The 27,371-nt window shown below is 36.8% G+C and overlaps 1 protein-coding gene across 8 annotated transcripts in view; it reads right to left on the bottom strand.

Moving 5' to 3' along the window:
* lrba (LPS-responsive vesicle trafficking, beach and anchor containing) overlaps positions 1–27,371 on the bottom strand; it is a 778,336-nt gene that overhangs the window by 520,553 nt on the left and 230,412 nt on the right. For all 8 annotated transcript variants that reach the window (XM_061923000.1, XM_061922999.1, XM_061922998.1 and 5 more), the window contains 3 exons: positions 21,040–21,194; positions 6,055–6,139; positions 5,789–5,922 (listed from right to left, as the gene is read on the bottom strand). In XM_061923000.1, coding sequence (XP_061778984.1) covers positions 5,789–5,922; positions 6,055–6,139; positions 21,040–21,194 — 374 coding nt within the window. The remainder of the gene's footprint in view (positions 1–5,788; positions 5,923–6,054; positions 6,140–21,039; positions 21,195–27,371) is intronic.

Here is a 27,371-nt window from a genome sequence, read left to right as displayed (position 1 = left end):
GCTTAAAAACCCTTCTTTTTAAAAAAGCCTTTTTTTTTAAATATATGCATACTAGTTCTAGCTATTAGGCAGTTCTTGTTTTTATTTTTATTTATTTTTATTATCTTTTTATTTAAAACAATTTTTAATACACTGTAGCTCTTTGAGGTTGTTTGCTCAGTGTAAAGTGCTTTTTTTACAAATAAAATATATTATTATTATTATTATTACCAAAAACTAACAATTAGGTTTGTTGTTAAAATAGCTGATTTACTAAAAAAAAAACGAAATATGGACATTTGGCCATTATTCATATTTCAATTGTTTCTTATAAAGAAATGTGCTTTACTGTACAAACTTGTTGATTTACGAACCTCGTTGAATAACCAATAAAGTTTGTAACGAGGTTTACTGTATAATTAAATTATTAATTAATTAATAATCTATGACAAAAAATAATAAATAAAATACTAATGAATTAATTAATAATCATTAAATATCTATCAATATGTCTATTGAAAGTATATGTATATTGTTTAAAGCTACGCCGCTCCCAGTCTGTGGAACGCTCTCCCTGACCACCTGAGGGCACCACAGACTGTGGATGCTTTTAAAAAAGGCTTAAAAACCCTTCTTTTTAAAAAAAGCCTTTTTTTTTTAAATAAATGCATACTAGTTCTAGCTATTAGGCTGTTCTTGTTTTTATTTTTATTTATTTTTATTATCTTTTTATTTAAAACAATTTTAATACACTGTAGCTCTTTGAGGTTGTTTGCTCAGTGTAAAGTGCTTTTTTTACAAATAAAATATATTATTATTATTACCAAAAACTAACAATTAGGTTTGTTGTTAAAATAGCTGATTTACTAAAAAACCCGAAATATGGACATTTGGCCATTATTCATATTTCAATTGTTTCTGATAAAGAAATGTGCTTTACTGTACAAACTTGTTGATCTACGAACCTTGTTGAATGACCAATAAAGTTTGTAAATCGAGGTTTGCTGTATTAAATATTAATTAAATAATTAATAATAATTAATTATGAATATTAATTAATTAATGATTTATAATTTAAAAAAATACTAATGAATTAATTAATAATCATCAAATATATATCAATATGTCTATTGAAAGTATATTTATATTGTTTAAAGCTACGCCGCTCCCAGTCTGTGGAACGCTCTCCCTGACCACCTGAGGGCACCACAGACTGTGGATGTTTTTAAAAAAGGCTTAAAAACCCTTCTTTTTAAAAAAAGCCTTTTTTTTTTTAAATATATATGCATACTAGTTTTAGCTATTAGGCTGTTCTTGTTTTTATTTGTATTTATTTTTATTATCTTTTTATTTTTTTTAAAATGTAATACATTGTAGCACTTTGAGGTTGTTTGCTCAATGTAAAGTGCTTTTTTTTTTTTTTACTAATAAATCTATTATTATTAGCATTACCAAAAACTAACAATTAGGTTTGTTGTTAAAATAGCTGATTTACTAAAAAAACCAAAATATGGACATTTGGCCATTATTCATATTTCCATTGTTTCTTATAAAGAAATGTGCTTCACTATACAAACTTGATGATTTACGAACCTCGTTGAATAACCAATAAAGTTTGTAACGAGGTTTACTGTATAATTAAATTATTAATTAATTAATAATCTATGACAAAAAAATTATAAATAAAATACTAATGAATTAATTAATAATCATTAAATATACATCAATATGTCTATTGAAAGTATATTTATATTGTTTAAAGCCACGCCGCTCCCAGTCTGTGGAACGCTCTCCCTGACCACCTGACGGCACCACAGACTGTGGGGATGCTTTTAAAAAAGGCTTAAAAACCCTTCTTTTTTTTTTTAAAAAAGCCTTTTTATATATATATATATATATATATATATATATATATATATATATATATATATATATATATATGCATACTAGTTCTAGCTATTAGGCTGTTCTTGTTTTTATTTTTATTTATTTTTATTATCTTTTTATTTAAAAAAAAATTTAATACACTGTAGCTCTTTGAGGTTGTTTGCTCAATGTAAAGTGCTTTTTTTTTTTACAAATAAAATCTAATATTATTATTATTACCAAAAACTAACAATTAGGTTTGTTGTTAAAATAGCTGATTTACTAAAAAACCCGAAATATGGACATTTGGCCATTATTCATATTTCAATTGTTTTTTATAAAGAAATGTGCTTCACTATACAAACTTGTTGATTCACGAACCTCGTTGAATAACCAATAAAGTTTGTAACGAGGTTTACTGTATAATTAAATTATTAATTAATTAATAATCTACGACAAAAAATAATAAATAAAATACTAATGAATTAATTAATAATCATTAAATATCTATCAATATGTCTATTGCAAGTGTATTTATATTGTTTAAAGCTACGCCGCTCCCAGTCTGTGGAACGCTCTCCCTGACCACCTGAGGGCACCACAGACTGTGGATGCTTTTAAAAAAGGCTTAAAAACCCTTCATTTTAAAAAAGCATCATTTTATATATATATATATATATATATATATATATATATATATATATATATATATATATATGCATACTAGTTCTAGCTATTAGGCTGTTCTTGTTTTTATTTTTATTTATTTTTATTATCTTTTTATTTAAAAAAAAAAGTAATACACTGTAGCTCTTTGAGGTTGTTTGCTCAATGTAAAGTGCTTTTTTTTTTTTTTTACAAATAAAATCTATTATTATTATTATTACCAAAAACTAACAATTAGGTTTGTTGTTAAAATAGCTGATTTACTAAAAAGCCCGAAATATGGACATTTGGCCATTATTCATATTTCAATTGTTTTTTATAAAGAAATGTGCTTCACTATACAAACTTGTTGATTCACGAACCTCGTTGAATAACCAATAAAGTTTGTAACGAGGTTTACTGTATAATTAAATTATTAATTAATTAATAATCTACGACAAAAAATAATAAATAAAATACTAATGAATTAATTAATAATCATTAAATATCTATCAATATGTCTATTGCAAGTGTATTTATATTGTTTAAAGCTACGCCGCTCCCAGTCTGTGGAACGCTCTCCCTGACCACCTGAGGGCACCACAGACTGTGGATGCTTTTAAAAAAGGCTTAAAAACCCTTCATTTTAAAAAAGCATCATTTTATATATATATATATATATATATATATATATATATATATATATATATATATGCATACTAGTTCTAGCTATTAGGCTGTTCTTGTTTTTATTTTTATTTATTTTTATTATCTTTTTATTTAAAAAAAAAAGTAATACACTGTAGCTCTTTGAGGTTGTTTGCTCAATGTAAAGTGCTTTTTTTTTTTTTTTTACAAATAAAATCTATTATTATTATTATTACCAAAAACTAACAATTAGGTTTGTTGTTAAAATAGCTGATTTACTAAAAAGCCCGAAATATGGACATTTGGCCATTATTCATATTTCAATTGTTTCTTATAAAGAAATGTGCTTCACTATACAAACTTGTTGATTTACAAACCTTGTTGAATAACCAATAAAGTATGTAAATCGAGGTTTGTTGTAATAAATATAAATTAAATCATTAATAATAATTATCAATATTAATTAATTAATGATTTATAATTTAAAAAAATACTAATGAATTAATTAATAATCATCAAATATCTATCAATATGTCTATTGAAAGTATATTTATATTGTTTAAAGCTACGCCGCTCCCAGTCTGTGGAACGCTCTCCCTGACCACCTGAGGGCACCACAGACTGTGGATGCTTTTAAAAAAGGCTTAAAAACCCTTCATTTTAAAAAAGCATCTTTTTTATATATATATATATATATATATATATATATATATATATATATATATATATATATATATATATATATGCATACTAGTTCTAGCTATTAGGCTGTTCTTGTTTTTATTTTTTTTAATTTTTATTATCTTTTTATTTTTTTTAAATGTTTATACACTGTAGCTCTTTGAGGTTGTTTGCTCAGTGTAAAGTGCTTTTTTTTACAAATAAAATATATTATTATTATTATTATTACCAAAAACTAACAATTAGGTTTGTTGTTAAAATAGCTGATTTACTAAAAAGCCCGAAATATGGACATTTGGCCATTGTTCATATTTCAATTGTTTCTTATAAAGAAATGTGCTTCACTATACAAACTTGTTGATTCACGAACCTTGTTGAATAACCAATAAAGTTTGTAAATCGAGGTTTGCTGTATTAAATATAAATTAAATAATTAATAATCAATTATTAATATTAATTAATTAATGATTTATCATTTAAAAAAATACTAATGAATGAATTAATAATCATTAAATATCTATCAATATATCTATTGAAAGTATATTTATATTGTTTAAAGCTATGCCGCTCCCAGTCTGTGGAACACTCTCCCTGACCACCTGAGGGCACCACAGACTGTGGATGCTTTTAAAAAAAGCTTAAAAACCCTTCATTTTAAAAAAGCATCTTTTTTATATATATATATATATATATATATATGCATACTAGTTCTAGCTATTAGGCTGTTCTTGTTTTTATTACCTTTTTATTTAAAAAAAAATGTAATACACTGTAGCTCTTTGAGGTTGTTTGCTCAATGTAAAGTGCTTTTTTTTTTACAAATAAAATCTAATATTATTACTTTTACCAAAAACTAACAATTAGGTTTGTTGTTAAAATAGCTGATTTACTAAAAAAAAAACGAAATATGGACATTTGGCCATTATTCATATTTCAATTGTTTCTTATAAAGAAATGTGCTTCACTATACAAACTTGTTGATTTACGAACCTCGTTGAATAACCAATAAAGTTTGTAACGAGGTTTACTGTATAATTACATTATTAATAATCTACGACAAAAAAATAATAAATAAAATACTAATGAATTAATTAATAATCATTAAATATCTATCAATATGTCTATTGAAAGTATATTTATATTGTTTAAAGCTACGCCGCTCCCAGTCTGTGGAACGCTCTCCCTGACCACCTGAGGGCACCACAGACTTTGGATGCTTTTAAAAAAGGCTTAAAAACCCTTCTTTTTAAAAAAGCCTTTTTTTTATATATGCATACTAGTTTTAGCTATTAGGCTGTTCTTGTTTTTATTTTTTTTTATTATCTTTTTATTTAAAACAATTTTTAATACACTGTAGCTCTTTGAGGTTGTTTGCTCAATGTAAAGTGCTTTTTTTACAAATAAAATCTATTATTATTATTATTATTACCAAAAATTAACAATTAGGTTTGTTGTTAAAATAGCTGATTTACTAAAAAAAACCGAAATATGGACATTTGGCCATTATTCATATTTCAATTGTTTCTTATAAAGAAATGTGCTTCACTATACAAACTTGTTGATTTACGAACCTTGTTGAATAACCAATAAAGTTTGTAAATCGAGGTTTGCTGTATTAAATATTAATTAAATAATTAATAATAATTAATTATTAATATTAATTAATTAATGATTTATCATTTAAAAAAATACTAATGAATGAATTAATAATCATTAAATATCTATCAATATATCTATTGAAAGTATATTTATATTTTTTAAAGCTACGCCGCTCCCAGTCTGTGGAACGCTCTCCCTGACCACCTGAGGGCACCACAGACTGTGGATGTTTTTAAAAAAAGGCTTAAAAAGCAAAGCAAAAAAATTATTTTGCTTAGTTCAAGTAAAATACCTCTAATTTTTTTTTGCTTCTTGTTTTTGAACACTGACTTTTTGCAGTGTGTGGAACGCGGCACGAGACTGTACTCACTGGTGCCCTCGATGAGGAGCTCCTGGCCGTGGCTGCCCAACAGCGTGCGGGAGAGGAAGGGGGCGAAGTCCACAAAGATCTCCCTCAGCAGGGGGGCGGTCTTCTCCAGCGCGTGCTCCAGACGCTCCGAGATGCTAAGAGACCAGGGCGAGCGCATACTTGGTAGGATTTCCACTTTTAGACATCATAAAATGCAACACAGGTGGGTGCGAGGGGGAGAACATTAAAGTTGTTCATGAAAATGTTTCTACGTGCGGATGAATCACCTCATACTGGGGGCCGTGTGCTGGGTCACAGGGGAGAGCTGGGGGACAGATGGCAAGCTGGCGCTGGCTGGAACCTGGCCGCCGGCTGCAGGGAGAAAGTCTGTTATTAGTCTGGATATGTTGCGGCAATACATTATACGACCATAAACCCCGTGTGGAAACATGCAGCCTCCTAGGAAATCATACAATGGACTCCATTCAAATGTAGAGAGGAGGGAGGAGGGGGATTTATGGTCCAATAGGGCAAGTGGGGGTACAAGTATCATTTTTATGGTTAGATAGCGGATGATGTACTCCGGGCACAATTCGTCTTCCTTATCAATTTACAATTCAGAGCTTTTCATGACGGAGGCCTTTAAATGACATACTTAGTGCCTTGTAATGTTTCAACTGTCACTCGCCGAGCACAGCAGTCCTTCTGCTGGAGAAATGAATACTGTTGTGTTGCTCGCCGTGACCGTGATTGGTGCATAATGAGGAAGTGAGGTCACAATGTTGTACCTCTCATTGTTTTAATGTATATTTTTCTGCTGGATCTACTCTCTATTTTATGCTGCCCTTTTTTTTTTTTTTTACATATACTGTACACTGCAAAAAGTCAGTGTTCAAAAACAAGAAAAATAATACAAAAATGAGGGGTATTTTACTTGAACTAAGCAAAATTATCTGCCAATAGAACAAGAAAATTCGGCTTGTCAAGACTTTCCAAAACAAGTAAAATTAAAGCTGCAAGCAGCGTTGGTCGGGCCCGCGTATTTGGCAGGTGCTAGTCCTAAGTGTCCCAATACTTTTGTCTACTTGTAGTCTGAAGTGTCCCAAGACTTTTGTCTGCATTGTGTGGGTACGTTGGTGCTTCCTGCTTTTAAGCAGCCATCTTAAAAAAACAGCAGCGCAGCATCATCAGCGCAGCGGGTCTTTGAAGGCTCATAAAATCAAAACCGGAGAAGTTATAAAAAAGCGCTTCTGTTGTTGTATTCACAAGGGTTCAATCTCTCTCCTGTGTAATTTTGAAGGCGAAACGACAAACGCGCTCAGAGGAGTTCGTTTTTGAAGGAAGGTGACCGGTTTTTACAAAAAATTTGTTTTGAAGGGGGAATAGCAAACTTCCTGTTGATTTTTGCTGGGGGTTGTCAATTTATGAAATGTAGGTCTAAGTGAGACCTACATAGAGGTATTTGTTTCATGTCTCTCCGAGCTTCCCAGTGGGAGTTACAGGCAGTTTTGTCAGATTTTTCATCCGAGGAGCAGTTTTCTGTGCGTTCTATTAAAAAATTGCTGTAGAGCACAATTTTTAGATTTGGGGTTAGGTTTTTTCATTAGATCACAGTTTTAGCCAGTCCTGATGTGTGTGTTCAGTTTGGTGAGTTTTGAAGCATGTTAAGGGGGTCAAATTACAGCTCAGAGGCAAAAGTGACTGTTTTTAGTACTTTTTTGTCTTGAAGGGGGAATTGCCAACTTCCTGTAGATTTTAGCCCGAGAATATACCATTATGAAAGTTAGGTCTGAGTCAGACCTACATAAAGGATTTTGTTTCATGTCTTTCCGACCTTCCTAGTGGGAGTTACAGGCAGTCTAGTTTTTTTTTTTCTAGGGGGCGCTAGAGCGCAATTTTGAGTTTTGGGGTTTGGTTTTTTTATTAAAAGACAATTTTCGCAGGTCCTGATGTGTGGGTCAAATATGGTGAGTTTTGAAGCATGTTAAGTGGGTCAAATTAGTGCTCGAAGAGGCGGCAGAAGAAAAATAAAGAATAATAAAACCTTAGAAATTCAATAGGTCCTTATGTCCCATTGCATAAGGACTCCCTGTGGGAGTCCTTTTGCAATGGGCCATTGCGGGCCCTAATTAAAGCTGCAAGCAGCGTTGGTCGGGCCCGCGTATTTGGCAGGTGCTAGTCCTAAGTGTCCAAATACTTTTGTCAAGTTTTAGTCCCAAGTGTCCCAATACTTTTGTCTAGTGTACCTACCTTGTCTGCATTGTGTGGGCACGTTGGTGCTTCCTGCTTTTAAGCAGCCATCTTAAAAAAACAGCAGCGCAGCAGCATCAGCGCAGCGGTTCTTTGAAGGCTCATAAAATCAAAACCGGAGCAGTTATAAAAACGCGCTTCTGTAGTGTTAATCACAAGGGTTAAATCTCTCTCCTGTGTAATTTTGAAGGCGAAACGACAAACGCGCTCAGAGGAGTTCGTTTTTGAAGGAAGGTGACCGGTTTTTACAAAAAATTTGTTTTGAAGGGGGAATAGCAAACTTCCTGTTGATTTTTGCTGGGGGTTGTCAATTTATGAAATGTAGGTCTAAGTGAGACCTACATAGAGGTATTTGTTTCATGTCTCTCCGAGCTTCCCAGTGGGAGTTACAGGCAGTTTTGTCAGATTTTTCATCCGAGGAGCAGTTTTTTGTGCGTTCTATTAAAAAATTGCTGTAGAGCACAATTTTTAGATTTGGGGTTAGGTTTTTTCATTAGATTACAGTTTTAGCCAGTCCTGATGTGTGTGTTCAGTTTGGTGAGATTTGAAGCATGTTAAGGGGGTCAAATTACAGCTCAAAGAGGCAAAAGTGACTGTTTTTAGTACTTTTTTGTCTTGAAGGGGGAATTGCCAACTTCCTGTAGATTTTAGCCCGAGAATATACCATTATGAAAGTTAGGTCTGAGTCAGACCTACATAAAGGATTTTGTTTCATGTCTTTCCGACCTTCCTAGTGGGAGTTACAGGCAGTCTAGTTTTTTTTTTTCTAGGGGGCGCTAGAGCGCAATTTTGAGTTTTGGGGTTTGGTTTTTTTATTAAAAGACAATTTTCGCAGGTCCTGATGTGTGGGTCAAATATGGTGAGTTTTGAAGCATGTTAAGTGGGTCAAATTAGTGCTCGAAGAGGCGGCGGAAGAAAAATAAAGAATAATAAAACCTTAGAAATTCAATAGGTCCTTATGTCCCATTGCATAAGGACTCCCTGTGGGAGTCCTTTTGCAATGGGCCATTGCGGGCCCTAATTAAAGCTGCAAGCAGCGTTGGTCGGGCCCGCGTATTTGGCAGGTGCTAGTCCTAAGTGTCCAAATACTTTTGTCAAGTTTTAGTCCCAAGTGTCCCAATACTTTTGTCTAGTGTACCTACCTTGTCTGCATTGTGTGGGCACGTTGGTGCTTCCTGCTTTTAAGCAGCCATCTTAAAAAAAACAGCAGCGCAGCAGCATCAGCGCAGCGGTTCTTTGAAGGCTCATAAAATCAAAACCGGAGCAGTTATAAAAACGCGCTTCTGTAGTCTTAATCACAAGGGTTAAATCTCTCTCCTGTGTTAGTTTGAAGCCGAAACGACAAACGCGCTCAGAGGAGATAGTTTTTGAAGGAAGGTGACCAGTTTTTACAAAAATGTTGTGTTGAAGGGGGAATAGCAAACTTCCTGTAGATTTTTGCTGGGGGTTGTCAATTTATGAAATGTGGGTCTAAGTGAGACCTACGGAAAGGTTTTAGTTTCATGTCTCTCCGACCTTCCCAGTGGGAGTTACAGGCAGATTTGTCATTTTTTTCTTCCGAGGAGCAGTTTTTTCTCGTTTTATTCACAAATTGCTCTAGAGCTCAATTTTGAGAGTTAGGTTTTTTGTAGATCGCAATGTTTGCCAGTCCTGATGTGTGCGTTCAGTTTGGTGAGTTTTGAAGCATGTTAAGAGGGTCAAATTAAAGCTCAAAAAGGCAAAAGTGACTGATTTTACTAAAATTTAGTGTTGAAGGGGGAATAGCAAACTTCCTGTAGATTTTTGGCCGAGGAAATAAATTAATAAAATTTAAGTCTAAGTGAGACCTACATAGAGGTTTTTGTTTCATGTCTCTACGACATTCGTACTGGGAGTTAGAAAAAGTTTACTTTGTAGGGGGCGCTAGAGCGCAAGTTTGAGTTTTGGGGTTTGGTTTTTTTTACCAAAGAGTTTTGTTCGAGTTTATTTATGTGTGCGTCAAATTTGGTGAGTTTTGAAGGGGGTCAAAGTACCGCGCAAAGCTGCGGAATAAGAAAGAATAATAATAAAACCTTACAAATTCAATAGGTCCTTATGTCCCATTGCATAAGGACTCCCTTTGGGAGTCCTTATGCAATGGGCCATGCGGGCCCTAATTAGCTAACTTCAATGAACCCAAAATAGCTTAAAATAAGTATATTCTCACTAATAACAAGTGCACTTTTCTTGGTAGAAAAAAAAGAGACCTTTTTGCTCAATATGTTGAAAAATATTCTTAGATTAAGTAAATGCTAGTGCCATTATCTTGACATAATGATATGCGCTCGGCATTACATTTCTTGAAACCAGCAAACTTATACTAAAAACTAATTTATTGTTCTTAATGGAAAGGCAACAAGGCAAGCGCTTGTTACTCTCGGGGTCTCCTAGCCGCTCAGGCAAATCATATTGTCTAAAAATGCATTTTTCCATGGATAACATGACATCATCGCACCAAGTGCGTGCTCTTTCAGTCAATTACTGCGCATATATACAGCCCGGTAGAGATGCGCGGTTTGCGGACACAACCGCGGAGTCCGCGGACCGGGCGGTTGAAATAAAAAAAAAAAAGGTTTATCCGCGGGTCGGGTCGGGTCGGGCGGTTGAAATTAAAAAAAATTAGATTTTAAATAGATTCAGGCGGGTGGCAGTTAAACCAATTGGGAAATATATATACATAGTTAAATGTTGTTACCCACATACGAAAAACGAGCAGGCACCTGCAGCATATGCCACAACAGAAGAAGAAAAAAAAAGAGATGGACACTTTTACGGAGCGGAGAAGTGACGCCTCGCCGGGGTCCGGGACCGAGGCCCCTTCCCCCGAGAGGGCCCCACCGGGAGCCGTAGCTGAGGCGATCCGCAAGAAGGGCCCGACGCACGTCCAGGGTCAGCACCCCGCCCACCGCACCGACACCCCGCCTCGTCCGCCTTCGCCGCGGCCGGCGTCACGCACAGCAGGTAAGCAGCTTACCTGCCCGCCACCCCCGTGGCCGGGGGCTCGTAACAGGGGTCACTCCGCGCAGCTTACCTGCCCGCCACCCCTGTTGCCGGGGGTGTGTAACAGGGGTCACTCCGCGCGCAGTGCGCTCACGGAAGGGGTAGGGCTCACCCTGGTTGATATAGACAGCAGGACGGTGGCCATGGAAGTCGGAACCCGCTAAGGAGTGTGTAACAACCCACCTGCCGAATCAACTAGCCCTGAAAATGGATGGCGCTGGAGCGTCGGGCCCATACCGGCCGTCGCCGGCAGCAAGAGCCGCGAGGGCTAGGCCGCGATGAGTAGGATGGCCGCCGCGATGCGCGCTGAAGCCTCGGGCGCGAGGGACATCGCACCTCCACGCGCTTGGAGGTGCGCTCAGCGCGGCTCCCATATGATTGCGCACTGGTGTGCGTCTGGGCCGTGACAGCGTGGCACGCGAATGTCTGTGCTGCATTGGATCGGTCTCCTTTCTTTAACAGGCAAAAGCTTTATAACCTCACTAATGCCTTGCATCGTCTATATTAGATATATAACAACGGGCGGGTGCGGGCAGGTGCGGGTTTGATTAAATGTTAGATCGGGTGGATGGCGGATGGGTGACGACTTTCTGATGCGGTTGCGGATGAAATAATTGCCTATCCGCGCATCTCTACAGCCCGGCCAAAAAAAATGTAATTGTAATTTTGAGGAATTTATCTGAATGTGCATGAACTATTTCTGTTCAAAATAGTTAGAAATGTCACATGTTAAATGTTTAAATATAAACTGTCAGTTTACTGTACTGTGCCAACTGTACTACTATATGAGTACGTATGTTCTATTGTTTCATTGAAAATAAAACAGCAAAGTCCATTTGGCTGTCATCTGTTTTAATTATGAGACACAATTGTGTCAGAGTCATGATTTTTTTTTCATGCTTGAAATAAGAAATGATGACTTTAAAAAAGTAGTTTTATACTTGTGAGTGTTGATGACACAGCTTTGCAACATTTGATATTCTAGTTTCAAGCATGTTTTACTCAATATAGGTCATCAAATCTATAATAATAGTAATAGTAATAATAATAAATAAAATGGGTTATACTTGTATAGCGCTTTTCTACCTTCAAGGTACTCAAAGCGCTTTGACACTACTTCCACATTCACCCATTCACACACACATTCACACACTGATGGAGGGAGCCGCCATTCAAGGCGCTAACCAGCAGCCATCAGGAGCAAGGGGTGAAGTGTCTTGCCCAAGGACACAACGGACGTGACTAGGATGGTAGAAGGTGGGGATTGAACCCCAGTAACCAGCAACACTCCGATTGCTGACACGGCCACTCTACCAACTTCGCCACGCCGTCCCTATATATCAGATAGTAGGTGGGTTTATTTTGTACCCTTTGCGTTCATATTTCACTGTTTGTTGCATTTTTGTTGCGTTTCACTTGATTGTAAAATATGTCGATCGAAAGGGGGTGTGGCGTTCATATTTTGTCAATATTCAGTGTTTTATCCTTCATAGAAAAATGAAAATTTCCATTACGTTTTTTAAGGCGGTCTGTCATAACGTTTTTAGCATTCAATCAGACATTATTGTGAGGTTTTGTATTAGTGTTCATAAAAATAGATATACCGGCCCCCAGACACATTATTTTCTCTAAATGTGGCCCCCGAGTCAAAATATTTGCCCAGGCCTGCTTTAGAGGTTTAATTAAGGCAAACTTCCAAAAAAAAAAAGTGCAGTTCCCCAAAAATGTTGGCAATAAAAGTAAGATCAGATTGCGAGCTTACTTCCAACAATATCACAGTCAAACACTTGTTGCAGGTGGACCCTGTCGGAGGCAGATATTTACATATATCCAAATTTAAGTTGTACTTCTTCCATTTCTTTGTCATATTTGAAAACAGCTCGTGTTTTCCATTTATTCTCTTGATGCTCTGTCAGCAAGTATACTATGTGTGATAACCTTGAGTTCTTTGGAATGTGTTTAGACTAGCATTTTGTTTTGGCTACAGAGATGGGACGAGAGAGAGGGTGGTGGGATCGGGAAGACAGACCATTTTGGGGAGGCGCGATAGAATGTTCTAGGGTTAGACTGGTCTCAATCAAAATGTATATTGGCAAAGCTCTGAGAATATACAACAAAATACCTATTCTGTCTCTGGTGGTTTTTCAACTCAGCTTTAAGTGTCGTAAAGAGCTTGGGAGCGAATTGTGACTTGAATTCCCTGGGAGGAACAACTGGTCCAAAACGCAACAATTTGGGGTCCCGTCCGGGCGACACGCTGAGAATTGGACACCTCTTGCACTCTTCTGGACAGACTCAATTGTTGGCCAAACATAAAACAAGGTAAGCAGAGCCTTTTTCTCAAATCTGCTTTAGGAGTCTGTCTTGAAGTATGTAAGTCAAACACTGTTTGTACCCCAGACACAGAGTGGACATTTTGATAGATTGGTTGCATTTTGCCTTGTCCGTCATTGCATATGGTGGCCAACTCATGTCATTGCGTCTTAAATCTTTCACCTGTGTTGGAGGTTCAAGTCCTTTCGTATGTTATATTCTTGGGTTAGAGTCCGTTTGAATAATACGATAAAGATGGAGGTTCAAGTCCTTTCGTATGTTATATTCTTGGGTTAGAGTCCGTTTGAATAATACGATAAAGATAGATTACCGTGACGGGCTGCTTCACTGACGAGTAAGCAAATAGTCGGGTGTGGCTCGCCCTGGGGGTTTGGTCTCCCCTAAAAGAGTTCTGGGTTCAAGTCCTTTTGTATGATACAATAAAGAGCACAGGTGAAGATTGAGAAAAAATAGACTTTGTTTTGGCTACAGAGATGGGACGAGAGAGAGGGTGGTGGGATCGGGAAGACAGACCATTTTGGGGGAGGCGCGATAGAATGTTCTATGGTTAGACTGGTCTCAATCAATGTATATTGGCAAAGCTTTGAGAATATACAACAAAATACCTATTCTGTCTCTGGTGGTTTTTCAACTCAGCTTTAAGTGTCGGAAAGAACTTGGGAGCGAATTGTGACTTGAATTCCCTGGGAGGAACAACTGGTCCAAAACGCAACAATTTGGGGTCCCGTCCGGTCGACACGCTGAGAATTGGACACCTCTTGCACTCTTCTGGACAGACTCAATTGTTGGCCAAACATAAAACAAGGTAAGCAGAGCCTTTTTCTAAAATCTGCTTTAGGAGTCTGTCTTGAAGTATGTAAGTCAAACACTGTTTGTACCCCAGACACAGAGTGGACATTTTGATCGATTGGTTGCATTTTGCCTTGTCCGTCATTGCATATGGTGGCCAACTCATGTCATTGCGTCTTAAATCTTTCACCTGTGTTGGAGGTTCAAGTCCTTTCGTATGTTATATTCTTGGGTTAGAGTCCGTTTGAATAATACGATAAAGATGGAGGTTCAAGTCCTTTCGTATGTTATATTCTTGGGTTAGAGTCCGTTTGAATAATACGATAAAGATAGATTACCGTGACGGGCTGCTTCACTGACGAGTAAGCAAATAGTCGGGTGTGGCTCGCCCTGGGGGTTTGGTCTCCCCTAAAAGAGTTCTGGGTTCAAGTCCTTTTGTATGATACAATAAAGAAGTGAAGATTGAGAAAAAATAGACTTTGTTTTGGCTACAGAGATGGGACGAGAGAGAGGGTGGTGGGATCGGGAAGACAGACCATTTTGGGGAGGCGCGATAGAATGTTCTAGGGTTAGACTGGTCTCAATCAAAATGTATATTGGCAAAGCTTTGAGAATATACAACAAAATACCTATTCTGTCTCTGGTGGTTTTTCAACTAAGCTTTAAGTGTCGGAAAGAACTTGGGAGCGAATTGTGACTTGAATTCCCTGGGAGGAACAACTGGTCCAAAACGCAACAACCCCCCGTCAAAAAGTTTGGGGACCCCTGCTGAAAGGTGTGGTAAGAGTTTAAACCTGGTCTGTACGGTTTACGTTTTTTATTATGGTGACAATTAGACATTAGGAACGGATTAATTTTTCCACTGAAAATAAACAAATTGGAGATTGGATTATGTTCAACCTTAGAGGCTTGACTAAGAAAACACAAAGCTCTTAATTCCCTGCAGTAGGCCATTAAATGCCAATTTAGGCTGTTTGATTGTTGGGCTAAAAGGTGCTTTATGACTTCATTCTGGAGATAGTGGGGGCACACACGGTACATTGTCCATGTTTGATTGATCAGGCAGTAAATTCCCCCTCCCTCCGCCTCATAAATAAGCTAATGTACAGCTGAATATGGAGGAGTGGGTGGGGGGGCTTGTTTTTCCAGCCAGGACCGTCTCCAAGCAGGGATAACTCTTAAGGAATGACAGCCTGATGTGTTTTGGAATGTGCGCGGAAGGTGTTAAGCAGCTCCGCCGGGGTCTGGGGTCTGGTGTAATGTGGCGACCCCCACCTCTCCAGATGAAGTAGCTCCTTCAAAACAAAGAGGACTAAATGAACGTTTCCATCAGTCCTCCCAGTCGCTGCGCTTAAAGCACACGCCGCTCGACGCCACTAAGCAAACACGCCGCGTTAACATCCATTGTTATCTTTATTGTATTTGAATGTTGAATTTTAAGTGGTCTTATCGTCAACACTCGGACAAAGCGATCAGGTTCTTCTTTTGTCCAATCGTACGCATCAAGGAACCACATTTTGTCAAACCATGTGACCCCCTCAGCCAATCGGAAAGTTATTCTAGCCCCACATTGACCCGGAAGCATGAAGTGCTCTAAAACTTGCTGGTTGACGGCTGCGTTGACCCTGGATCTCAGGAAACAGAGTGGACCGACACCAGCAGATGACATGGCACCCCAAACCATCACTGATGGTGGAAACTTTACACTAGACTTCAGGCAACGTGGATCCTGTGCCTCTCCTGTCTTCCTCCAGACTCTGGGACCTCGATTTCCAAAGGAAATGCAAAATTTGCATGGTTGGGTGATGGTTTGGGGTGCCATGTCATCTGCTGGTGTCGGTCCACTCTGTTTCCTGAGATCCAGGGTCAACGCAGCCGTCTACCAGCAAGTTTTAGAGCACGTCATGCTTCCTGCTGCTGACCTGCTCTATGGAGATGGAGATTTCAAGTTCCAACAGGACTTGGCGCCTGCACACAGCGCAAAATCTACCCGTGCCTGGTTTACGGACCATGGTATTTCTGTTCTAAATTGGCCCGCCAACTCCCCTGACCTTAGCCCCATAGAAAATCTGTGGGGTATTGTGAAAAGGAAGATGCAGAATGCCAGACCCAAAAACGCAGAAGAGTTGAAGGCCACTATCAGAGCAACCTGGGCTCTCATAACACCTGAGCAGTGCCAGAAACTCATCGACTCCATGCCACGCCGCATTAACGCAGTAATTGAGGCAAAAGGAGCTCCAACCAAGTATTGAGTATTGTACATGCTCATATTTTTCATTTTCATACTTTTCAGTTGGCCAACATTTCTAAAAATCCCTTTTTTGTATTAGCCTTAAGTAATATTCTAATTTTGTGACACACGGAATTTTGGATTTTCATTTGTTGCCACTTCAAATCATCAAAATTAAATGAAATAAACATTTGAATGCATCAGTCTGTGTGCAATGAATAAATATAATGTACAAGTTACACCTTTTGAATGCAATTACTGAAATAAATCAAGTTTTTCAAAATATTCTAATTTACTGGCTTTTACCTGTGTATATATATATATATACATACATATATACATACATATATATATATATATATACATACATATATACATACATACATACATATATATACATACATATATATATATACATACATACATATACATACATACATACATATATATATACATACATATATATATACATACATACATACATATATACATACATATATATATACATACATACATACATACATATATATACACACACATACATATACATACATCCATATACATATATATACACACACATACATATACATACATCCATATACATATATATACACATACATACATACATACATATATATACACATATACACATACATACATATATATACACATACATACATATATATACACATACATACATATATATATATATATATATATATATATATATATATATATATATATATATATATATATATATATATACATACAGTATATATTTTTTGCGCATTAATTGAGTGAAAGAGCACGCACTTGGCGCGATGTCATGTTATGGATTGGAAAATGCAAGAAATGTAATGGCGAGCGCATATCATTATGTCAAGATAATGGCACTAGCATTTACTTCATTTAAGAATATTTTTCAACATATTGAGCAAAAAGGTCTCACATTTGTTTTTTCTACCAAGAAAAGTGCACTTGTTATTAGTGAGAATATACTTATTTTAAGCTATTTTGGGGTTCATTGAGGTTAGCTAATTTTACTTGTTTTGGAAAGTCTTGACAAGCCAAATTTTCTTGTTCTATTGGCAGATAATTTTGCTTAGTTCAAATAAAATACCCCTAACTTTTGTATTTTTTTCTTGTTTTTGAACACTGACTTATTGCAGTGAAGTAGGGCCCTGGCTGGGGTTACATTTCATTATAATGGCTTGTTGGGACATAAAAAAGACCCTACTAGTTCAAAATTGCAATAATTGTCATATTGAGATTCAGAACATAACATTTAGTTTTTCATCTCATTTAAAATGAGACATTTCTTGCTTATCTATGTGATTTAGTGCAGTTGATGCGTCCTCAGGCCTTGCATAACAAGATTATTCTATCTACATCACTCCACTAGACTGAGAGACACACCATCTCCAAACAAATATGGATTTCTTACGGCAAGCTCAACCCATCTGCCCTCTAAATGCACGTGTGTGTGTGTGTGTGTGTTCTTGTATTTCTACCCTTCTTGAGACACGAAGAAGGAAAAGTATCTTCCATATGAGGAGGTGTGAACAAGTGATGACATAAATCATGGTCCCAATAACATTGAATCTAATAGACAATGTCTCATTTGCACCCCTGCTGGTGACATCTATCAAAATGAGGGTGGTCCCAAAAACAAAACTGTGTGTCGCTTTTAAATGTGTTCCCCCTCTGGTCAACATATGAAATAACAAGTGTGTGTAAGAAATTGAAATTCGCCCCCTTTGGCCAAAATTAATAAAAAAATAAAATAAATATGTATATAGAGACATACTGTAATAAAAACCAATTACAAACATAAAAATAAATAAATAAATAATAATAATAAATCAGCCTCTCACAATATGTCAACTTTTTTCTTATAAAATTAGGAACAATTTCTCAGTCTTTCTGTTTCTGTAATATTGCAATATTTTCTTGCAAAATTATTATTTTTATGTAAAATTATTACTTTTTAATGCAAAATGATGACATTTGTCATATAAAATTCTGACTTTTAATCACAATATTGCCATGAAAAATAGTGACATTTTTTTGAGTAAAAATTAGGACTTTTGTCATAATTTTGCCGAGTGAAAATTTGGATTATTATTAGTTTTCTTATAAAATTGTGACTTTTGTTGAGTAAAATTAAGACTCTTTTTCTAAAGTTGCCAACATTTTAAGCTTTTCTTGTAAAATTGCAACTTGTATTCAGTAAAATTCCAACTTTTATCATAATATTGCCCAAATGTTCAGTTTTTCTTGTAGAATTTTGACTTGCGTCGAGTAAAAATGACGACTTTTATTGTAATACTGTTTTTCTTGTGAAATTGTGACCTTTTTCTTGTGAAATTCCAACTAATTTTTCCCAACAAATGTTTGTATATTTGCATAGTATGTATATATTATTAATGTTGTAAATACAAATCTTTATATATCTAGAAAGGGTGGTCCTAAACAGGTAGGCAATATTCCGAGGTCTCAAGAAGGTAACACATACAAGAGTGTGTGTGTGTGTGTGTGTTCTTGTATTTCTGCCCTTCTTGAGACATGAAGAAGGAAAAGTATCTTCCATATGAGGAGGTGTGAACAAGTGATGACATAAATCATGGTCCCAATAACATTGCATCTAATAGACAATGTCTCATTGGCACCCCTGCTGGTGACATCTATCAAAATGAGGGTGGTCCCAAAAACAAAACTGTGTCGGTTCTAAAAGTGCTTCCCCTCTGGTCAACATATGAAATAACAAGTGTGTGTAAGAAATCCAAATTCGCCCCCTTTGGCCAAAATTAATAAAAAAATAAAATAAATATGTATATAGAGACATACTGTAATAAAAAACAATTACAAACATAAAAATAAATAAATAAATAATAATAATAAATCAGCCTCTCACAATGTGTCAACTTTTTTCTTATAAAATTAGGAACAATTTCTCATAGTCTTTCTGTTTCTGTAATATTGCAATATTTTCTTGTAAAATTTTTATTTTTATGTAAAATTATTCGTTTTTAATGCAAAATTATGACATTTGTCATGTAAAATTCTGACTTTTAATCACAATATTGCCATGAAAAATAGTGAATTTTTTTGAGTAAAAATTAGGACTTTTGTCATAATTTTGCCGAGTAAAAATGTTGATTATTATTAGTTTTCTTATAAAATTGTGACTTTTGTTGAGTAAAATTAAGACTCTTTTTCTAAAGTTGCCAACATTTTAAGCTTTTCTTGTAAAATTGCAACTTCTTCTTGTAAAATTCCAACTTTTATCATAATATTGCCCAAATGTTCAGTTTTTCTTGTAGAATTTTGACTGCGTCGAGTAAAAATGACGACTTTTATTGTAATACTGTTTTTCTTGTGAAATTGTGACCTTTTTCTTGTGAAATTCCAACTCATTTTTCACAAGTTTTTGTATATTTGCATAGCATGTATATATTATTACTGTTGTAAATACACATCTTTGTATATCTACAAAGGGTGGTACTAAGGGGGAAGGCAATATTCCGAGGTCTCAAGAAGGTAACACATACAAGAGTGTGGGTGTGTGTGTGTGTTCTTGTACTTCTACCCTTCTTGAGACATGAAGGAAAAGTATCTTCCATATGAGGTGGTGTGAACAAGTGATGACATAAATCATGGTCCCAATAACATTGCCTCTAATAGACAATGTCTCATTTGCTCCCTGGTGGTGAAATCTATCAAAATGAGGGTGGTCCCAAAAACAAAACTGTGTCGGTTCTAAAAGTGCTCCCCCTCTGGTCAACATATGAAATAACAAGTGTGTGTAAGAAATTGAAATTCGCCCCCTTTGGCCAAATTTAATTAAAAAAATAAAATAAATATGTATATAGAGACATACTGTAATAAAGACGTAAATAAGGAAGATTAAAAACCAATTACAAACAAAAAAATAAATTAACTAAAATCGGTCTTTTTCTCACAATGTGTCAACTTTTTTCTTATAAAATTAGTAACAATTTCTCATATTCTTTCTGTTTCTGTAATATTGCAATATTTTCTTGTAAAATTATTCGTTTTTAATGCAAAATTATGACATTTGTCATGTGAAATTCTGACTTTTAATCACAATATTGCCATGAAAAATAGTGACATTTTTTGAGTAAAAATTAGGACTTTTGTCATAATTTTGCCGAGTGAAAATTTTTATTATTATTAGTTTTCTTATAAAATTGTGACTTTTGTTGAGTAAAATTAAGACTCTTTTTCCAAAGTTGCCAACATTTTAAGCTTTTCTTGTAAAATTGCAACTTGTATTCAGTAAAATTCCAACTTTTATCATAATATTGCCCAAATGTTCAGTTTTTCTTTTTAGAATTTTGACTTGCGTGGAGTAAAAATGACGACTTTTATTGTAATACTGCCAAAAAAAATTCTTGTGAAATTGTGACCTTTTTCTTGTGAAATTCCAACTCATTTTTCACAAATTTTTGTATATTTGCATAGCATGTATATATTATTACTGTTGTAAATACACATCTTTGTATATCTACAAAGGGTGGTACTAAGGGGGAAGGCAATATTCCGAGGTCTCAAGAAGGTACACATACAAGAGTGTGTGTGTGTGTGTGTGTGTGTGTGTGTGTGTGTGTGTGTGTGTGTGTGCACTCACCGTCTGCAGAGGTGCCGCTACCCTGCGACGTATCTCCAGAAGATACCACAGCCACACCATCAGCAGGCGTCCCAACAGGCACGGCGGGCGCGGAGGAGGCCGTGGTGGAAACCTGAGACGTCAGGCCGGCTTTCTTGGGCGCGAGCACCACGCTCCTGCACGGCAAAACCACAACTTATAAATGTGATGGTCACATAACAATGCTGCAAATTCTCCTATGTCATCATTACAGTGTGCAAAGTGGACATTATGAACACTAATATGTGTGTTTGCATTTAGTGGTCCAGACTATGGTGCAATGATGTGGTCGGACTGGAGTGGAGTTGAACTGCCGTGTAGCCAAACAGCAGCCGTTGCTCCTGAAGATAAGGCGTCAGTCTGGACCAGGGCTCTGACAGACCACGGGCCAAATCAAAGGGAGCCCTGGCCCTGCTTATCAGTGCTGACACAGGGGAAGCAGAGCCTAATCACTGGCTGATGTGACACACACACACACACGCACACACCCACACACACACACACACACACACACACACACACACACACACACACTCCTGCTTTTCTCCTGGCCCAAATAGTTCACAGTAGCACTATGCATACTCATAATACCAGGGCGTTTAGTGAGGGTCATTTTGTACTCCCTTGTCCCAGGAAGAATGCATAGGGCCCGGTAGGTCCAGGACAAAGTCCTGGTGGGGGGTTCACTTCGCCCCCTGACGCAAAATGATTATTAGCATTCAGACAGGTTAAAATGTTGCTAAAACCATCACTTTTCTATCAGTCACAGTGACTTTTCAAAACAAAAATATTACAGCAAAAATCATATGAGTTGATTGACATGTTTATTCTGTAAGCTAACTTCAATAGTTTGAAATTATTTTGACAGTTAATGCCAGTTATCCTGTCAACCTTTCACAAGACTTCAATTTGTTAATTGAAAGTATAAACAGTATAAACACTTTTTACAGTAAACAAATGGTAAAACAGTACTAAACAATTCCATTTAAAAAAAAATTGGTGTCATTATTAACTTTCTGTCCAAGCTTGTATAATCTACTGCCTTGTTCAATTGTAAAAAATATTCTGTGCCTAAAATTCACATTTCTATCACAATTATCATACTGTAAACATGGTAAGCTAACTTCATTAAAATTAATAGTCCTGTCAATAGCATGGAATTACAATTCAAATGTAGTTTTTTTGTAAGCCTTTCAAAATAATTCAAAATATGAAAAATTAATGAAAATGAATTGAAGCCATCAGACACTTGAAAAGTGGCACATCACATCTCTAATGTAATCATTTGAACTTTTCAACAGAAATAGCACTGCAAAAATATTAAGGACATACTTCTGTATTTTGGTAGTTATGCTGTCAACATTTAACAAGATTTCTTCAACTTGGACTTGAAAGCATAAATAGTATAAACACTTTTAACAGTATAACAGTACTAAACAATTCCAATAGATAACATTGGTGTCATTACCTTTTGGTGGCTAAAATCCAAATTGATTCTATCAGATTGATCATACTGCAAAAATTATATGGTAACTTTATGATAAGTTTAAATAAAACTTCGGCATTTATCACATCCAAAGAATCTGTTTGGGCGACGAAAAACGTTGAAAGTTTTCCACTTGTATCGCTAGCAACGGCATTAGACTTGTGTTTTTTTGTCCCAACGTGGTCTTTTACATCGCTAATTCCTCCGTGTCCGATCGAAAAATCTTGTCTGCACAAGGTGCAATTCGCGTAGTTTTCACCCTTTTTGGAACGGATAATTATTCCCGGATAGGCTTTTGAATATTCTTCACGGAATGACTGCGGTTTTCTTTTCGGTTTAAGACTCGTTTGCGATTTTTCTCCGGCTGATTCCATGATCGTTCGCTCGTTTGGAAACAATGGCAACTGGTGCCTCGTGCTTGGCAGCGGTGCTATAAATAGCCTCGCGCATGGCATTCGGAATGGCTCGATAGGAAGTTACGGGAAGCAGCGTCGATTGTCATTGTTGTTACGCGATTTCGTGAATAAAACTTAAAAAAAAAAAAATTGTTTTTAATTAATGAAAAACCGTATTTTTTATCACTGCAACCGTAACCCGGAATAGGTTGATGAAAACCGTACTAATTACGGGAAAACCGGAGTAGTTGGCAGGTATGAGAATGCTTTGTGGAAATATTTTATTTATATATCTGTATCGCTCTGGAATAACCTGCCTCGAATTCTCACCGGCATTGAAAGTAAACAGGTTTTTAATAGGAAAGTCATATTTTATCGGAGTCTGTAAATTAGTTTGCTTGTTGACGATTTGTGTTTGGTTTTGTATTGTGTAGTCATATTTCAATCAATCAATCAATAAATGTTTATTTATATAGCCCTAAATCACAAGTGTCTCAAAGGGCTGCACAAGCCACAACGAAATCCTCGGTATAGCCCACATAAGGGCAAGGAAAAACTCACCCCAGTGGGACGTCGATGTGAATGACTATGAGAAACCTTGGAGAGGACCGCATATGTGGGTAACCCCCCCCCCCCTCTAGGGAGACCGAATGCAATGGATGTCGAGTGGGTCTAACATAATAGTGTGAGAGTCCAGTCCATAGTGGATCCAACATAATAGTGAGAGTCCAGTCCATAGTGGATCTAACATAATAGTGAGAGTCCAGTCCATAGTGGATCTAACATAATAGTGTGAGAGTCCAGTCCATAGTGGATCTAACATAACAGTGAGAGTCCAGTCCATAGTGGATCTAACATAATAGTGTGAGAGTCCAGTCCATAGTGGGTCTAACATAATATTGTGAGAGTCCAGTCCATAGTGGGTCTAACATAATAGTGTGAGAGTCCAGTCCATAGTGGATCTAACATAATAGTGAGAGTCCAGTCCATAGTGGATCTAACATAATAGTGTGAGAGTCCAGTCCATAGTGGATCTAACATAACAGTGAGAGTCCAGTCCATAGTGGATCTAACATAATAGTGTGAGAGTCCAGTCCATAGTGGGTCTAACATAATATTGTGAGAGTCCAGTCCATAGTGGGTCTAACATAATAGTGTGAGAGTCCAGTCCATAGTGGATCTAACATAATAGTGTGAGAGTCCAGTCCATAGTGGATCTAACATAATAGTGAGAGTCCAGTCCATAGTGGATCTAACATAATAGTGTGAGAGTCCAGTCCATAGTGGATCTAACATAATAGTGTGAGAGTCCAGTCCATAGTGGATCTAACATAATAGTGTGAGAGTCCAGTCCATAGTGGATCTAACATAATAGTGAGAGTCCAGTCCATAGTGGGTCTAACATAATATTGTGAGAGTCCAGTCCATAGTGGATCTAACATAATAGTGAGAGTCCAGTCCATAGTGGGTCTAACATAATAGTGAGAGTCCAGTCCATAGTGGATCTAACATAATAGTGTGAGAGTCCAGTCCATAGTGGGTCTAACATAATAGTGAGAGTCCAGTCCATAGTGGATCTAACATAATAGTGTGAGAGTCCAGTCCATAGTGGATCTAACATAATAGTGTGAGAGTCCAGTCCATAGTGGATCTAACATAATAGTGTGAGAGTCCAGTCCATAGTGGGTCTAACATAATATTGTGAGAGTCCAGTCCATAGTGGATCTAACATAACAGTGAGAGTCCAGTCCATAGTGGATCTAACATAATAGTGTGAGAGTCCAGTCCATAGTGGGTCTAACATAATATTGTGAGAGTCCAGTCCATAGTGGGTCTAACATAATAGTGTGAGAGTCCAGTCCATAGTGGATCTAACATAATAGTGTGAGAGTCCAGTCCATAGTGGGTCTAACATAATAGTGTGAGAGTCCAGTCCATAGTGGATCTAACATAATTGTGTGAGAGTCCAGTCCATAGTGGATCTAACATAATAGTGAGAGTCCAGTCCATAGTGGATCTAACATAATAGTGAGAGTCCAGTCCATAGTGGATCTAACATAATAGTGAGAGTCCAGTCCATAGTGGATCTAACATAATAGTGTGAGAGTCCAGTCCATAGTGGGTCTAACATAATATTGTGAGAGTCCAGTCCATAGTGGGTCTAACATAATAGTGTGAGAGTCCAGTCCATAGTGGATCTAACATAATAGTGTGAGAGTCCAGTCCATAGTGGATCTAACATAATAGTGTGAGAGTCCAGTCCATAGTGGATCCAACATAATATTGTGAGAGTCCAGTCCATAGTGGATCCAACATAATATTGTGAGAGTCCAGTCCATAGTGGGTCTAACATAATATTGTGAGAGTCCAGTCCATAGTGGATCTAACATAATAGTGAGAGAGTCCAGTCCATAGTGGATCTAACATAATAGTGTGAGAGTCCAGTCCATAGTGGATCTAACATAATAGTGTGAGAGTCCAGTCCATAGTGGATCTAACATAATATTGTGAGAGTCCAGTCCATAGTGGATCTAACATAATAGTGTGAGAGTCCAGTCCATAGTGGATCTAACATAATAGTGTGAGAGTCCAGTCCATAGTGGGTCTAACATAATATTGTGAGAGTCCAGTCCATAGTGGGTCTAACATAATAGTGTGAGAGTCCAGTCCATAGTGGATCTAACATAATAGTGTGAGAGTCCAGTCCATAGTGGATCTAACATAATAGTGTGAGAGTCCAGTCCATAGTGGATCTAACATAATAGTGTGAGAGTCCAGTCCATAGTGGGTCTAACATAATAGTGTGAGAGTCCAGTCCATAGTGGATCTAACATAATATTGTGAGAGTCCAGTCCATAGTGGGTCTAACATAATGTTGTGAGAGTCCAGTCCATAGTGGGTCTAACATAATAGTGTGAGAGTCCAGTCCATAGTGGATCTAACATAATAGTGTGAGAGTCCAGTCCATAGTGGATCTAACATAATAGTGTGAGAGTCCAGTCCATAGTGGATCTAACATAATAGTGAGAGTCCAGTCCATAGTGGATCTAACATAATAGTGAGAGTCCAGTCCATAGTGGATCTAACATAATAGTGAGAGTCCAGTCCATAGTGGATCTAACATAATAGTGTGAGAGTCCAGTCCATAGTGGGTCTAACATAATAGTGTGAGAGTCCAGTCCATAGTGGATCTAACATAATAGTGAGAGTCCGGTCCATAGTGGATCTAACATAATAGTGTGAGAGTCCAGTCCATAGTGGATCTAACATAATAGTGAGAGTCCAGTCCATAGTGGATCTAACATAATAGTGTGAGAGTCCAGTCCATAGTGGGTCTAACATAATAGTGTGAGAGTCCAGTCCATAGTGGATCTAACATAATAGTGTGAGAGTCCAGTCCATAGTGGATCTAACATAATAGTGAGAGTCCAGTCCATAGTGGATCTAACATAATAGTGTGAGAGTCCAGTCCATAGTGGGTCTAACATAATATTGTGAGAGTCCAGTCCATAGTGGATCTAACATAATAGTGAGAGTCCAGTCCATAGTGGATCTAACATAATAGTGAGAGTCCAGTCCATAGTGGATCTAACATAATAGTGTGAGAGTCCAGTCCATAGTGGGTCTAACATAATATTGTGAGAGTCCAGTCCATAGTGGGTCTAACATAATAGTGTGAGAGTCCAGTCCATAGTGGATCTAACATAATAGTGAGAGTCCAGTCCATAGTGGATCTAACATAATAGTGTGAGAGTCCAGTCCATAGTGGGTCTAACATAATATTGTGAGAGTCCAGTCCATAGTGGGTCTAACATAATATTGTGAGAGTCCAGTCCATAGTGGGTCTAACATAATAGTGTGAGAGTCCAGTCCATAGTGGATCTAACATAATAGTGTGAGAGTCCAGTCCATAGTGGATCTAACATAATAGTGAGAGTCCAGTCCATAGTGGATCTAACATAATAGTGAGAGTCCAGTCCATAGTGGATCTAACATAATAGTGTGAGAGTCCAGTCCATAGTGGGTCTAACATAATAGTGAGAGTCCAGTCCATAGTGGATCTAACATAATAGTGTGAGAGTCCAGTCCATAGTGGATCTAACATAATAGTGTGAGAGTCCAGTCCATAGTGGATCTAACATAATAGTGAGAGTCCAGTCCATAGTGGATCTAACATAATAGTGTGAGAGTCCAGTCCATAGTGGATCTAACATAACAGTGAGAGTCCAGTCCATAGTGGATCTAACATAATAGTGTGAGAGTCCAGTCCATAGTGGGTCTAACATAATAGTGTGAGAGTCCAGTCCATAGTGGATCTAACATAATAGTGTGAGAGTCCAGTCCATAGTGGATCTAACATAATAGTGAGAGTCCAGTCCATAGTGGATCTAACATAATAGTGTGAGAGTCCAGTCCATAGTGGATCTAACATA

Source organism: Nerophis lumbriciformis, linkage group LG27 (assembly GCF_033978685.3).
Source record: "Nerophis lumbriciformis linkage group LG27, RoL_Nlum_v2.1, whole genome shotgun sequence".
Classification (NCBI taxonomy): domain Eukaryota; kingdom Metazoa; phylum Chordata; class Actinopteri; order Syngnathiformes; family Syngnathidae; genus Nerophis; species Nerophis lumbriciformis.
This window is presented reverse-complemented; position numbering and strand designations above follow the sequence as displayed.